Source organism: Engystomops pustulosus, chromosome 10, assembly GCF_040894005.1.
Source record: "Engystomops pustulosus chromosome 10, aEngPut4.maternal, whole genome shotgun sequence".
Lineage (NCBI taxonomy): Eukaryota > Metazoa > Chordata > Amphibia > Anura > Leptodactylidae > Engystomops > Engystomops pustulosus.
The window spans coordinates 10,971,405-10,985,929 of NC_092420.1; the positions used below are offsets into that span (position 1 = coordinate 10,971,405).

At 45.9% G+C, this 14,525-nt stretch overlaps 1 protein-coding gene across 3 annotated transcripts in view; it reads right to left on the reverse strand.

Annotated features, from left to right (window-relative positions):
- Positions 1-14,525, reverse strand: part of USP19 (ubiquitin specific peptidase 19) — a 35,973-nt gene that overhangs the window by 20,865 nt on the left and 583 nt on the right. For all 3 annotated transcript variants that reach the window (XM_072128047.1, XM_072128046.1, XM_072128045.1), the window contains exons 2-6: positions 8,026-8,307; positions 4,806-4,934; positions 4,528-4,664; positions 2,632-3,099; positions 374-704 (exon numbers count right to left, since the gene is read on the reverse strand). In XM_072128047.1, coding sequence (XP_071984148.1) covers positions 374-704; positions 2,632-3,099; positions 4,528-4,664; positions 4,806-4,934; positions 8,026-8,167 — 1,207 coding nt within the window. In that variant the 5' untranslated portion in view covers positions 8,168-8,307. The remainder of the gene's footprint in view (positions 1-373; positions 705-2,631; positions 3,100-4,527; positions 4,665-4,805; positions 4,935-8,025; positions 8,308-14,525) is intronic.

Sequence of the window (14,525 nt, forward strand, 5' to 3'; positions counted from 1 at the left end):
TGTTCGATAGCAGAGCGCTGTGCCCAGCTGACTCCAATGGCAGACTCACAAGATTATGATGGGAGCAATATGATATTACCTTGTAATATTGGAATGACCCTTTAGGGTGCGGTCACACGCCGGCTAGTGCTGGGTATCTTAACGAAATGCTAGCGCTGGGCCCGATCGCAAATGCGTTTCTATTGAAAAAAAGCACGCGACTGGTAACAAAAAACCGTGGTCTTGTATTATTTAATTGTAAGACACAGGGCGCTGGTTACCGATTACATGTGTTTTACTCGAAACAAAAAACTAGTGCAACATGTGACTGCACCCCGAACTGATAAAAAGAGTGCATTTTAATTACATAAAATACTGATTATCCAGCAATTACCTTCAGATGCTTTGTCTATGCTGTAACCCTCAGAAGAACCTCCGCTCCCAGCCGCGCTCTCCGTCTGTCCGGCTCCAGCCTGGGATGTCCCCCTGGAAGAAGGATCACTAGTGTTTCTATCATCCATGGGAGATTTTGATGCCTCTTCCTGACCATCAGCAAATTGTTCTGTAGAAAGTTGGGTCAAGTCTTTTGACATCAATGGCAGATCCAAAGTCAAGTCACCAGGCGGTGCCGGAGCGGGACTAGTGGTACAAAGGGGTTGTGCAGGAGGGGCGGTGGACTGGTGTAGTGCTCCTGGCCTAGGGAGAGGAGTCTTCTCTGTGTCAACCTATAAGAAGGGACAAAAAATATTAATTAGTAATTATACAATTAGTTGCCAACTTTCTAATTAAAAAAAAGTCATCACTAAAATTGTCTGAAACAAGTATCTACCCAATGTTCTTCCTAGGATTTCATTCATTTAGGTGAAATCTTACCCATTCACCAATAAATAAAAAATTGTGACAATGAGCAGAAGAGTGTCATATTTGCCCGAGGGGAGTCAAGTTTAGGTGCTCCAGGGGGAGAGCAACTTCAGACATCTCCAGTTCTATAGCACCTAGAAACATGCTGCTGGTGCCATATTAGAAATAAGAATCTCATCTTTCAGGATTGTGGTTCTGTGAACTACATAACTGGAAATACAGGCAGAAAGGGAGGAATTGTATTTATCTGCAGCTCACATTCCCAACTATGTCAGTAACTGCTTATTTCTCCTGCTCTGTAGATCACAGAACCATAAATCTGATGTGATCTGAAAGAGGAAATTCTTGTCTTTAACATGACAGCAGCAACAAGTTTCTAGGTGCTAAAGAACGGAAGAGAGGACTCTAAAGTGACCCTCCCCCTGCAGCCTCCAAATGCAACTCATCTCAAGCAAAATGTGACTCTTCTCTGCTCATTAGGTTTTAGGAATGGACACAGGCCACAGAGACCATTCCTCCGCTTTACACATGTGTTCGGGCAGCAGCTATTCTTAGGATCGGCTCTTACTCAACATTTGGTAACCTGACCCAGGCGGCAGAAGTATAATTTTAGAACCAGTCCCCGTTCCCCTGCTTACTTACCCATTACTAGAGAGTATATGAGTTTGCTCTCATTGCTCTTTATACTGGGTTGGCCATAAATAACCATAAATGCTCCATTTGCAGGACAGTCCATTATTAGCCAATCATAAAGGTAGTGGGTGTCAGCGCCCCAATCACCTATTCATAGTTACTGATGAGCACAAGACAAATCGTTATTCATGGCAAACCCCTTTAAGTGTTTTACTAATGGCATAACCTGTCAAAGACCCTGGAAAAGCTGGGTACACGTCTGTCTATGGGTTGCGTTTATGTCTGACGAAGAGAACTAGTATTCTCGAAAGCTCACCATCAAATATACTCAGTTAGCCTCAAAAAGGTATCGCCTGATTTCTTCACTCTTCTTCTGCTCTCCATGGCTAACACGGTACAAATCTACACTACTAGTTGCGTTTAGTATTGCAGCTCTAAGAAAGTAAAAACTGGGTTAACTTGCACTACTAAATCCTAACTGTAGAGGGCGCATCACTGGTACTTTTAAAGCTCTATAACAGTGATGGTGAACCTTTAAGACACCGAGTGCCCAAACTACATCCAAAACCCACATATTTTTCGCAAAGTGCCGATGCCACAATTTAAACAGTAACTTATTACTACTTGCTGTGTCACATGTTTAAATTGTTTAGGCACCTGAGGACACCAATACAGTACAAAGAAGGAGAAAAAGCTTTGGTTATCATTGTAGCTTCCTTCTAGGGTCCTAGGCTGCCTGGGACTGCATGACGCCTTGAGCCCTGTCTGGCGAAGTCTGTGGTGGGGTGATGGCACAGGTGCCCATAGAGAGGGCTCTGAGTGCCACCTCTGGCACCCGTGCCATAGGTTCGCCACCACTGCTCTATAATGTAGGCTCCCACATTTACCGAATGAGTGAGATAGAACCGAACACCGTAGATCTAGAAATCTGCTATTAGATCCAACCTCTCCTCCCAACTCTGTAGGGTATGTCCTCATTAATGAGTATATTCACTGTGTAATGCTTTGGTAATCCTGTGGTGGAGCCACAGGGGGACTGATCACTTCCAGGAATCCCAAGGATCACACCCGTTGATTTGAGTCCCCAAAATAGGGACAATTTGTGATCACTTTAGACATGGGAAGGGTAACAAGTGGGGATCCATGTTAAAGTCTTACCTTTCGTCCTAGGACTCCCGATGCCTCCACCCTGGGACTGGCAGGTTTTGGGGCTGTTGATCTCTCCTTGGCTTGGATGTGATCAGTAAGTTTGTCCTTCCCTTTTCCGCCCGGACACTTATGGCTGCCGTCATTGCTGCCTGTTCTCTGGTTCCTGGGACTGCCCTCCCGTGTAGAGGGCATCTTGTGGGGTGAGCTCCTCCTACCCGGGGTCCCGCTTTGTGGAGCGGGGCTGGTGCCAGACTTCCTAGAGTTGGGGCTCCGTGCCCCTGCGTTTGCATCTCCAGATTCCTGGCCTCGCCTGATGCTTCTGAACTCCGGTTTAATCTTCCTGACTTCTGGGTTCCCAGTGGGTTGCGCCTGATTAGCATCAGATATTGGGGTCTTCATGGGGGTCTTGGCCTTTCCGTTCTCTCTCACAAAGCCCAGGGGCTTCACCTGCTCCTTCACGAGGTCTTTCTTCTTTTTCTGCAATAGAAAGTCGTTCATTTTCTATTTATTAGAAGATTGTTGGTCCCTCGCCCTACAGGCTTCTATGGGGTAACTCACACGGGGCAGTTTCTTTTACCCTATGACTTTTGGCTCTTGCTTATGGGTAGTAACTGCTAATACAACTGCACATGGCCAAAAGGACAGGAGAGAGACCAGGGATCCCACCAAAAACCCAATATACAAAACTAAGAATCCCTTAAGGGACAACGGGGTTGGGTCCTCAGCAAACATATGTATCAGACTATCCAATTACCTGGAGCAATAATTCACTGGTGACAGCTTGTACAGGACTGCGCTACGACTGCTATAACCCCAAATAATCAGGAAAACAGAGGCAGCCACATTCTCTCAAAGCTCCTCGTATGGATCGGGGGGCTGGTGGGTCAGGAGTTTTAGGAGTTCGGGGACAGTTATATTCCAAAACCCCATAAAAGTTAAAGGAAATCTACCCCCAAAATCAAGGACGATAAAGCAAGGGAACTTACTCAAAAGATCCGGGCACCAGGACTGTGGCCCTCTGTGCTGTAGCTTCACATGCTGTTATCCTGCTTCCTATGCTCCCTGAACATGCTGCAAACTGCACAAAGTAACAGCCTGTGAAGCTATATTACGGGAGGTTCTGGTAAAAGCCCCCAGAGCCCTGTAGGCTCATTAGCATAATAATAGTTCCTTTATTTATATAGCGCACACATATTACACTGCGCTGCACAGAGTTTGCCAAATCGGTCCCTCTCCCCAATGGGGCTCACTATCTAATCATCCTACCAGTATGTTTTGGAGTGTTGGAGGAAATCAGAGGAACCCGATGGAAACCAACGCAAACACAGAGAGAACATACAAACTCCTTGCAGATGTTGACCCTGGGATTTGAACCCAGGTCCCCAACGCTGCAAGGCTTTAATGCTAACCACTGATCCACTGTGCTGCTCGCATACCCTTGACAAAGCGTCCTATACTAAACGCATCTCGGGGCTCTACTCCTTCAGTCTCCTATGGGATCTGGCTACTGGATTCAGTGTAGTAGGAGTGAAGTTTCCTATTGTGTCATTAGAATACATTGTGATCTTATGCGGGCCCTATATTTTGTCTGTGTTGTTCCTCTTATTTCATGTGGTTTTAGATTTGTTGTCTCATAAACTTATGCTTTTACTAACAAGCGTCCCTGGTTTATCATGGTGGTGGATTTGCTTTTATAGGGGTTCAGCATGAACACCTGTGCTACATCATGACCACAGAAAGTCATCAAAGCGTTTATCTCAGGATTGACCACTAGGTGGGGCTTTCTGCCTATGAGACCCCAGAGGATCAACTGTGCAGAGCTGAAGGGGGATCAGGCAGCAGTGCATGGGGTTTGAATGGATCAGCTGATCTGATACCACAGGGAGGGGACATCACGACACTCACCTGAAGGCTCGGCCACTTATTCATTGGAATCTTCTTTTGTAAAATTAATTGCAGGAAGTTCCCCTTCTCTTTGTATTGAATTTTACTGCAGGAGCCTTCAATTTCTTCATGGAAGTGGCAATCCCACTGGTTTCCCTCTGCAAAAGCAAAACGGTGGCTATAAGGAAGTGCCCAGGAATGGGTTAATCCTGGAGGCTTCACTTCTCCCCCCCATCAGCAATGTATAAATAAGTAATACAGGGGGAGATACAAGGAACATCTCCCCGGCCCTCAGATACCTGGGAAGCTGATCACGCAGTCCGTATCGGTGAACTCCGCCTTCAGCTCGTCCACGTTGATCGCTCCCGGTCCGGGGTTCAGTTTGACGATAACCTCCCCCGAATTCTGCTTCCAGTCGATCATCATGTCTGAAACCAGAAACGTGAATCATAAAATCTGCCAATGGCTGCAAGAGATTATAGTTACTAGGAGAGCAAGAACAGTGTAACACACTGCGCCCAAAATATTCCCAAAAGATGGGGTCAGAGGTGAAAGATTCATGTATAATGAATGGGACAAATAATGGGGATACAGATAGTACCACCTCCCTGCCTCTACACAAATTTGTAGGGAGAGTCAAGGAGGCAGCACTATCTGTGCCTAGAGTGGCGGGCCAGCTGTGAATAATGTAGGTACAGATAGTACTAACTACCTGCCTCTTGCTGCAAATTCTTCTTCATTCATTGTCAGACGTCAGAAGTCTCTAATCAAGGTTTTATTGTTACATTAATCCACTGATCTTATGGCACAATCAAGGATGACCTCCTCCTCCCACCGGCTTGTGTCACTTCACTCCCAACTTGTATAGGGAGGCTGCGGACATGTTTTACAGAGAACAATATCATCTGTTTACATCTCCTAGGAAACAAGGTGGAGGAGACTCGATACCATGGCAGCGCCCCGGCTACCCAAAGATGTCACCTCATACACTGCATGAGCAACTCAGAACATGTGCCATCATCTGCAGAGAGCAAGCAGAATAGTGAGTGCAGCTCTGGGGTATAATACAGGATGTAACTCAGGATCAGTACAGGATAAGTAATGTCATGTATGTACACAGTGACTGCACCAGCAGCAGAATAGTGAGTGCAGCTCTGGAGTATAATACAGGATGTAACTCAGGATCAGTGCAGGATAAGTAATGTCATGTATGTACACAGTGACTGCACCAGCAGCAGAATAGTGAGTGCAGCTCTGGAGTATAATACAGGATGTAACTCAGGATCAGTGCAGGATAAGTAATGTCATGTATGTACACAGTGACTGCACCAGCAGCAGAATAGTGAGTGCAGCTCTGGGGTATAATACAGGATGTAACTCGGGATCAGTACAGGATAAGTAATGTCATGTATGTACACAGTGACTGCACCAGCAGCAGAATAGTGAGTGCAGCTCTGGGGTATAATACAGGATGTAACTCAGGATCAGTACAGGATAAGTAATGTCATGTATGTACAGTGACTGCACCTGCAGCAGAATAGTGAGTGCAGCTCTGGGGTATAATACAGGATGTGTAACTCAGGATCAGTACAGGATAAGTTATGTCATGTATGTACACAGTGACTGCACCAGCAGCAGAATAGTGAGTGCAGCTCTGGGGTATAATACAGGATGTGTAACTCAGGATCAGTACAGGATAGGTAATGTCATGTATGTACACAGTGACTGCACCAGCAGCAGAATAGTGAGTGCAGCTCTGGGGTATAATACAGGATGTGTAACTCAGGATCAGTACAGGATAAGTTATGTCATGTATGTACACAGTGACTGCACCAGCAGCAGAATAGTGAGTGCAGCTCTGGGGTATAATACAGGATGCAACTCCGGATCAGTACAGGATAAGTAATGTCATGTATGTACACAGTGACTGCACCAGCAGCAGAATAGTGAGTGCAGCTCTGGAGTATAATACAGGATGTAACTCAGGATCAGTACAGGATAAGTAATGTCATGTATGTACACAGTGACTGCACCAGCAGCAGAATAGTGAGTGCAGCTCTGGAGTATAATACAGGATGTAACTCAGGATCAGTACAGAATAAGTAATGTCATGTATGTACACAGTGACTGCACCAGCAGCAGAATAGTGAGTGCAGCTCTGGAGTATAATACAGGATGTAACTCAGGATCAGTACAGGATAAGTAATGTCATGTATGTACACAGTGATTGCACCAGCAGCAGAATAGTGAGTGCAGCTCTGGGGTATAATACAGGATCAGTAATGTCACAGTTCCCTGTAGTGTTACACAGTAATATTGCTCCCAGGTGACTTATAAATTATGTAACAAGGAAGTTTATATCTTCCCGATAATGATATCTCCTCACGCTCCAAGTAAACATTTACACACAATTAGGAATATAGGACGGAGAGATGAGGTAATGAGCTGTGACACGCAGAGCATCGCGGCAGGTAGTGCACAGGATTATCTGCCATCTGTTATCACGATTATCACACAGCAACACATTCATAGTAAGATGCTGAGCTCCATAATCTCCAGGGCTCCTATGTAACTGCTCATAAAGATATCAGCAGTGCTACTCGCACCTAGTAATGGGTGACCCTTCTGCTGCCCTTCTTAAAGGGATATTCCAGGACATGTATAACACATGTATATAGGATATATCAGTATAGACAATTTTGGTGGAGTCCAACTGCAACTCCGCAAACATATAATTAATTCTAAAAATTTCCTTTAAATGTCAGTTCTATTCCTGATCTAAGGATTTAGGTCGGGGGTGAGCAACATTTATTGTTCCACATTGTCAGACCTTTAAGGGGCCGCATCAGTAACCAGCACCCTAGATGTGCCAACAACCACAGAACAGCACAAAATGCTAGCACAGAAATTATAAATACCACAGTATGGCAATAAATACCAAATCCTGCATTCGGTGCAGATAATAATAGTGCAGACCCCAGAGAAGACCAGAAGACCCCATAGCAGTTATGGAAGTGCTCACAGGACGGTGAACAGGGTGCAGACCACAACTCAAGGCTTTACAGGCTGCTTGTGGCCTGTGCACCCCTGATCCCCCTTTTAGTTGAGATGAATGTGTTCTGCACTTTATGTACATGCTCAGCAGTGCAGCTCCTCTACTATAGGTTAGAATAATAAGTAATGGGAAGGAAAGCAGCATTTATCTTAGCCCCGCTAGAGGGACCAGGAAAACAGGAGTTGGGCGTCAGAGGCCATTTTTTTTGGTGGAGTCGGAGTCGAAATTTGGGAAATTGAGGAGTCTGCCTAGCTGTTTGGCACAGTCTCCGCACTGCAGTAAGCGGCGCTTCTGCATCACAACATCTATTGGACAAGCGGTCTATTCACAGCTCAGTCCTATTCAAGAGGCCGGGCTGCAATACCCATCACAACCAGTATACAATGTATGGCGCTACTGCCTGAACTCATGGTGTAGCTGGCGTGTGCTGGTGCTCCGGATGAAGGCTATCAAGAGCAACAAACCTTTCCTGGGCTCGGCGCCGGACGCCATCTTGCCTTCTTTGCTTTCCTGGTTGGCTCGATCCTTCTGCTTCTTCTTATTGATGGCATCCTCGGCTCCTCGCGTCACCCTCCTCTGCCCTGTGCCCTCGGCAGGGTGCGACATCTTCTGCCGCTTAGTGGAAACGTACGGGCCCCCGGGGTCAGTAATGTTGTCTGGGTCAGGGGTGCGACGTTTTCTACCTGGGCCAGCTATCTTGGCGACTCTTTGTGGATAAACTCTCCGTCAAGGAAGAAACAAATAGTCTGAAACAATAAGAAAGAGCGAAGTAAGAATCACAATCACTTAGAGGAAAGTAACATTGTTACTAATGAGGTGTGTGGTGAGCGTTGTGCCTGTACAGTATCCGACAACCCCCCCCAGGACACACAGGGAAGGGGTCACCAATCCCAGCGGCTCATGTGTAGCCTGGGGAAAGGATCCCTTTAAGAAGAGCCCCCGAATAGAAACCTGGGGAACATAGTAACAGCTGGACAGAGCAGCACACAGGATATAAACGCAGTGTATAGTCAGAGATACATGGCTCGGCATAGGAGCTGCATACAAAAAACGGGAAGATTATTTATCATTTCTTCGAGCAGATTTGCTTCACTTATTTTCTTCACTGGACATAGAAAATCCTAAAACACAAATATCTACACAGCCCCCGACACTAGATCTATAGGGGTCACCGCAGACCGGGGTCATCCCTGCGCCCTGCACATTAGTGGTGGATGAAGTTCTCATCTCATGCACGGAGTTGTCCGTATTAATGACGCGAGGCGGAGATGTGGCAGGAGGAGGATTACCCGGCGCCATCTGTGCAGGGAGGAGGCAGCGGCCGCCTGTCACCGCTCACAGGGAATTCAATTACAGCCGAATAATAGACCAGGGCACAAAGCGAGGAGCGGCACATGTAGCGGGCGGGCGCTCAACCCGGGATCAGGACAAAGCTACAAGACGCCCAACTATAGGAGGTGGCGGGGGTTGTGGTTCCCATCAATTTCCTATACTCCAAAATCTACAAGTCACACTACGCGGCTCCCACCATACTACAGGCTGCCGCTAACTACAGCGACAATAGTATACACACACAACGCCGCTACCCCCCCAATAGTATACACACACAGCCGCTACTCCTCCCCCCCAATAGTATACACACACACACCGCCGCTACTCCTCCCCCCCAATAGTATACACACACACACCGCCGCTACCTCCCCCCCAATAGTACACACACACACACCGCCGCTACCTCCCCCCAATAGTATACACACACAGCGCCGCTACCTCCCCCCCAATAGTATACACACACACCGCCGCTACCTCCCCCCCAATAGTATACACACACACCGCCGCTACCTCCCCCCCAATAGTATACACACACACCGCCGCTACCTCCCCCCCAATAATACACACACACACACACCGCCGCTACCTCCCCCCCAATAGTATACACACACACACACACCGCCGCTACCTCCCCCCCAATAGTATACACACACACACACACACACACCGCCACTACCTCCCCCCCAATAGTATACACACACACACCGCCACTACCTCCCCCCCAATAATATACACACACACACCGCCACTACCTCGCCCCCAATAATATACACACACACCGCCGCTACCCCCCCAATAGTATGAACACACACCGCCGCTACCTCCCCCCCAATAATATACACACACACCGCCGCTACCTCCTCCCCAATAGTATACACACACACACCGCCACCTCCCCCCCAATAGTATACACACACACCGCCGCTACCCCCCCCAATAGTATACACACACACACCGCCGCTACCTCCCCCCCAATAATATACACACACACCGCCGCTACCCCCCCAATAGTATACACACACCGCCGCTACCTCCCCCCCAATAGTATACACACACACACCGCCGCTACCCCCCCAATAGTATGCACACACACACCGCCACCTCCCCCCCAATAGTATGCACACACCGCCGCCCCCTCCCACCCCTATACTATACAGCACCGCCCCCTCTTCAGCTGTTTAAAAACACACGCGTTAAACGCAAACAAAATGCAACCTACATGTGACTGCCCGAGAGGAGGAGGAGTGACCCCTCCTACACATCTTACTGGCGGCACCGTATCACTCCGTGGAGCCACTGCCATGTATGTACTGCCACAAGTTTGCGGCCCTACACAAGTCGCCCCGACGGTCATGTGCATGGGGCCTAAATGTGATCTCATTATTATAGATGTAACAATTTATAGACAAACACAATGTAACTACAGCACTATAATGATTGTGGCATTAACTGAAAGAGGGGAAATCCCAAAGGTAAATGCACCAAAACTTTCATCAAACATTTATCTCTTGTTATAAGTTAGATAATCATCAGATAAACCAATACAGAAAAAATCACATCTCTAGCCATCAAAAATATAAAAAAAAGCTGAAGAGTTCTGGAGTAGAAAAGCGAGTGCAATCTATAAAACAAATCCATGACCAGGTGACTATACAGAAACTTATAGACAACGGCCAGAAACCCCTTTATGTAAATATGGGGGGTGATTCACACCAAATAATTAATGTTCCCACATCTGGATGAATGCATAAAGTCGGAACAAAGAAAGCAGATGCTAAGGAATATCGATCTTTATTGTGTGTTTTTACCCCTTAAGGACGCAGGGTTTTTTCGCTCATTTCTCGCATCCACCTTCAAAAATCCATAACTAGATCGGGCATTTTGGGACGCAGTCATACCTATTGTGTATGTGACTTTTACTGTTTATTACGTTCTATGTCAGTTCTAGGGAAAGGGGGGCGATTTGAACTTTTAGGTTATTTACCTTTAATTATTTTTTTTAAACTTTCTTTTTTTTTTTACAGTTTTTTTTTAGACCCTTTAGGGTACATTAACCTTAGATGGTCGGATCATTCCTACCATATACTACTGTATTGCAATATATGGCATTTTTGCACATTACTTATTACAACGAGCCAATGGCTCATTATAACGAATCTTCACAAACCATGACAAAGACCCTGAGGCTGTCATGACAACCGATTGCAGCCTGCCGATGACGTTCGGGGGAGTGACGATCAGATCCAAGATGGCGGCGTCCACACAACGCGATCTTGAATGCTGCCGGCAAAGCATCGGAAGGGTTAACAGCCGTGGCCGGTGGTTATTAGCGGTGGGGGATTTGATGCGATATGCAACTATCCCCACCTGTGTATGAAGAGGGCTCAGCCCGTGAGTCCTAAACCCCCTGCACCTCTGTGCCGTACAGCCATGCCATAGAGCGTCAAAGGGTTACCCAGTTTACCCTACGTTTGGCTGGTTTGAAAGTTTCTTTATTGCTGGAAGTGTAAGCAGTCGTGTTCACATCTTCACAGCTGCTTACACTTTAAACAATAAAGAAAACCAGCCAAACGCAGCGCAATGTAAATATGTACATGTTAAAAACGTATTTCAAAACGCTTCATGTGACGGCAGCCCAAGTAGTCAGGGGAAGTCCATGCGGTCATTACACAGGACCGTGCTGAAGCTAACGAAGCAGAATCGTAATCACGGATAATTATGGTGAGGACGGATCAGGCTGGAGACACACGGGTGGCATCATAAAAGTGTTACAATTAAGGACAGCACCCGGTGTACAGGACTATAATCTATCCACAGGTATAATGACATAGAGACAACACCTGCAAACTTATCAAATTTTACATAAAACAAAAAACATTTAAAAAATAAAATACTATATAAACACAATACATCCAGATCATCGCAAAGGAACTTCAGACATTTCTGTTCACAATATTGGATGTGCATCTAGAAACATATCCATACAAACAATACATCCCATATACACAGCAGATAATATACAATGGACATAATTCACACCCAAATTTGAGGCAATTTTTGACACTTTTGAAAATAGAAAAAACGGAAGGAATGGAAATGGCACATCCCCTCTACATCCATCTATACACCATATATACGCCCAATACTATAGCATGTCCAAATAGGCAACACATACACCTGATACTATAGAATGTTCACATGGTGCGGAGGTATAATAACCCCAAAAATAATCCCAAGAAATTGTGATTATTTCAGAGATTCGATGCCAGAAACTAGCATACATGGCGTTTTTGGTCCGTTTTTAAGCATCAGTTTTTGTCAGTTTTTCCCAATTATCTTAAATGGGGAAAAACAGACTAAACCATAAAAAATATGGATGCATTTTAAAAAAAACCTGTATGTCTTCAAAAACGCATGCATTTTTTAACAGACTAAAAATGGGTTCAAAACGCCATGTGTGACACCTCCCTTAGTAACTGCCAGTAACTTTCCACAAATGTTGCTTGGGTTCCAAATTGACCGAAACCTGTAGGCTGCAGATGAAGGTCAAAAGGGGTGACCCTATCAGCCATAGCAAGAGAAATTGGTTGTTCCAAGTTTGTGATTTCTAGAATCTTACATCACAAACTCATTCAAGTCCCACAAGAAGACTGGTCACCTCCGAAAGACAAGTACAAGAGAGGACAGGATAATGCGGAGAATCTCCATGGGTAATTGTTTCATCACCGCAGCTGGAATTACTCGCCAGCTCACCACTGTACAGGGTAAGAATCAGTCTCTCGAGTAAAGAAAGCCCAATCAGCAGTGACCAAACCTCTCATTAGCATAAATACTCAAAAGGTCTGGACTCACCTGAGGAGCCTATTGTGCGGACAGAGGACAAGTGGTAAACTAAGTTTGTTTAGAAATTGGGGAAAGACTGAACCAAAGTTTGTAAAAAGTCAGTGAAAGATGGTGGAGGAAGTGTCATGGTTTGGGGAATGTTTTTTGCAGCAGAAGAGTTGGACCTCGTATACAGCTACATCGCAGAGTGAATAAAAGTGTCTATCAGAACCTTTCAAAAAACATTGAAACAATAAAACGATCACAGCACAGAGTCCTGATGTAACCTATGGAAAATATTTCGTGACAAAGTTGTGGGCAAGAATCCTTCAGCAGTCACAGAATTATGGAAGAGCCTGGAAGAAGAGCGGAGCAGATCCCAGCAGAGCCGTGTGATAGGCCGGTGATGTCCTGTGCCCGGTGCGGAGGTCCTGTGCTCTCCCTACTGACTGGTGACTGCAGAACACGTCGTTATAATCTCTCTCTGAGCTCCAGTCATTGCTGTTCTATAATTAACATCAGAATAAAAGGTTTTATGTTGATACTTTGGTAATTGTGTAAAACCCTGTTCTAGTGACCGGGAGACCCCGTACACATCCATCCAATGGTCATCAATGCAGATTACATCATTGCTGAAAAATCTGTCATCAGACCACAATATAGTGTAACCAAAATAACCACCACACACTATAGAATGTGCAAATATATATATAGATATACCGTATATACAGGTATGAACACACACACACAACTATACAATATATACACCTCCTCCATGTGCACACACAGTATATAACGCCAGTACACACACACACACACACACACACAGTATATAACGCCGTATACACACCGCCAGTACACACACACACACAGTATATAACGCCGTATACACCCGCACTACACACACAGTATATAACGCCGTATACACCCGCACTACACACACAGTATATAACGCCGTATACACCCGCACTACACACACAGTATATAACGCCGTATACACCCGCACTACACACACAGTATATAACGCCGTATACACCCGCACTACACACACAGTATATAACGCCGTATACACCCGCACTACACACACAGTATATAACGCCGTATACACCCGCACTACACACACAGTATATAACGCCGTATACACCCGCACTACACACACAGTATATAACGCCGTATACACCCGCACTACACACACAGTATATAACGCCGTATACACACCGCCAGTACACACACACACACAGTATATAACGCCGTATACACACCGCCAGTACACACACACACACAGTATATAACGCCGTATACACACCGCCAGTACACACACACACACAGTATATAACGCCGTATACACACCGCCAGTACACACACACACACACAGTATATAACGCCGTATACACCCGCACTACACACACACAGTATATAACGCCGTATACACCCGCACTACACACACACAGTATATAACGCCGTATACACCCGCACTACACACACACAGTATATAACGCCGTATACACCCGCACTACACACACAGTATATAACGCCGTATACACCCGCACTACACACACAGTATATAACGCCGTATACACCCGCACTACACACACAGTATATAACGCCGTATACACCCGCACTACACACACAGTATATAACGCCGTATACACCCGCACTACACACACAGTATATAACGCCGTATACACCCGCACTACACACACAGTATATAACGCCGTATACACCCGCACTACACACACAGTATATAACGCCGTATACACCCGCACTACACACACAGTATATAACGCCGTATACACCCGCACTACACACA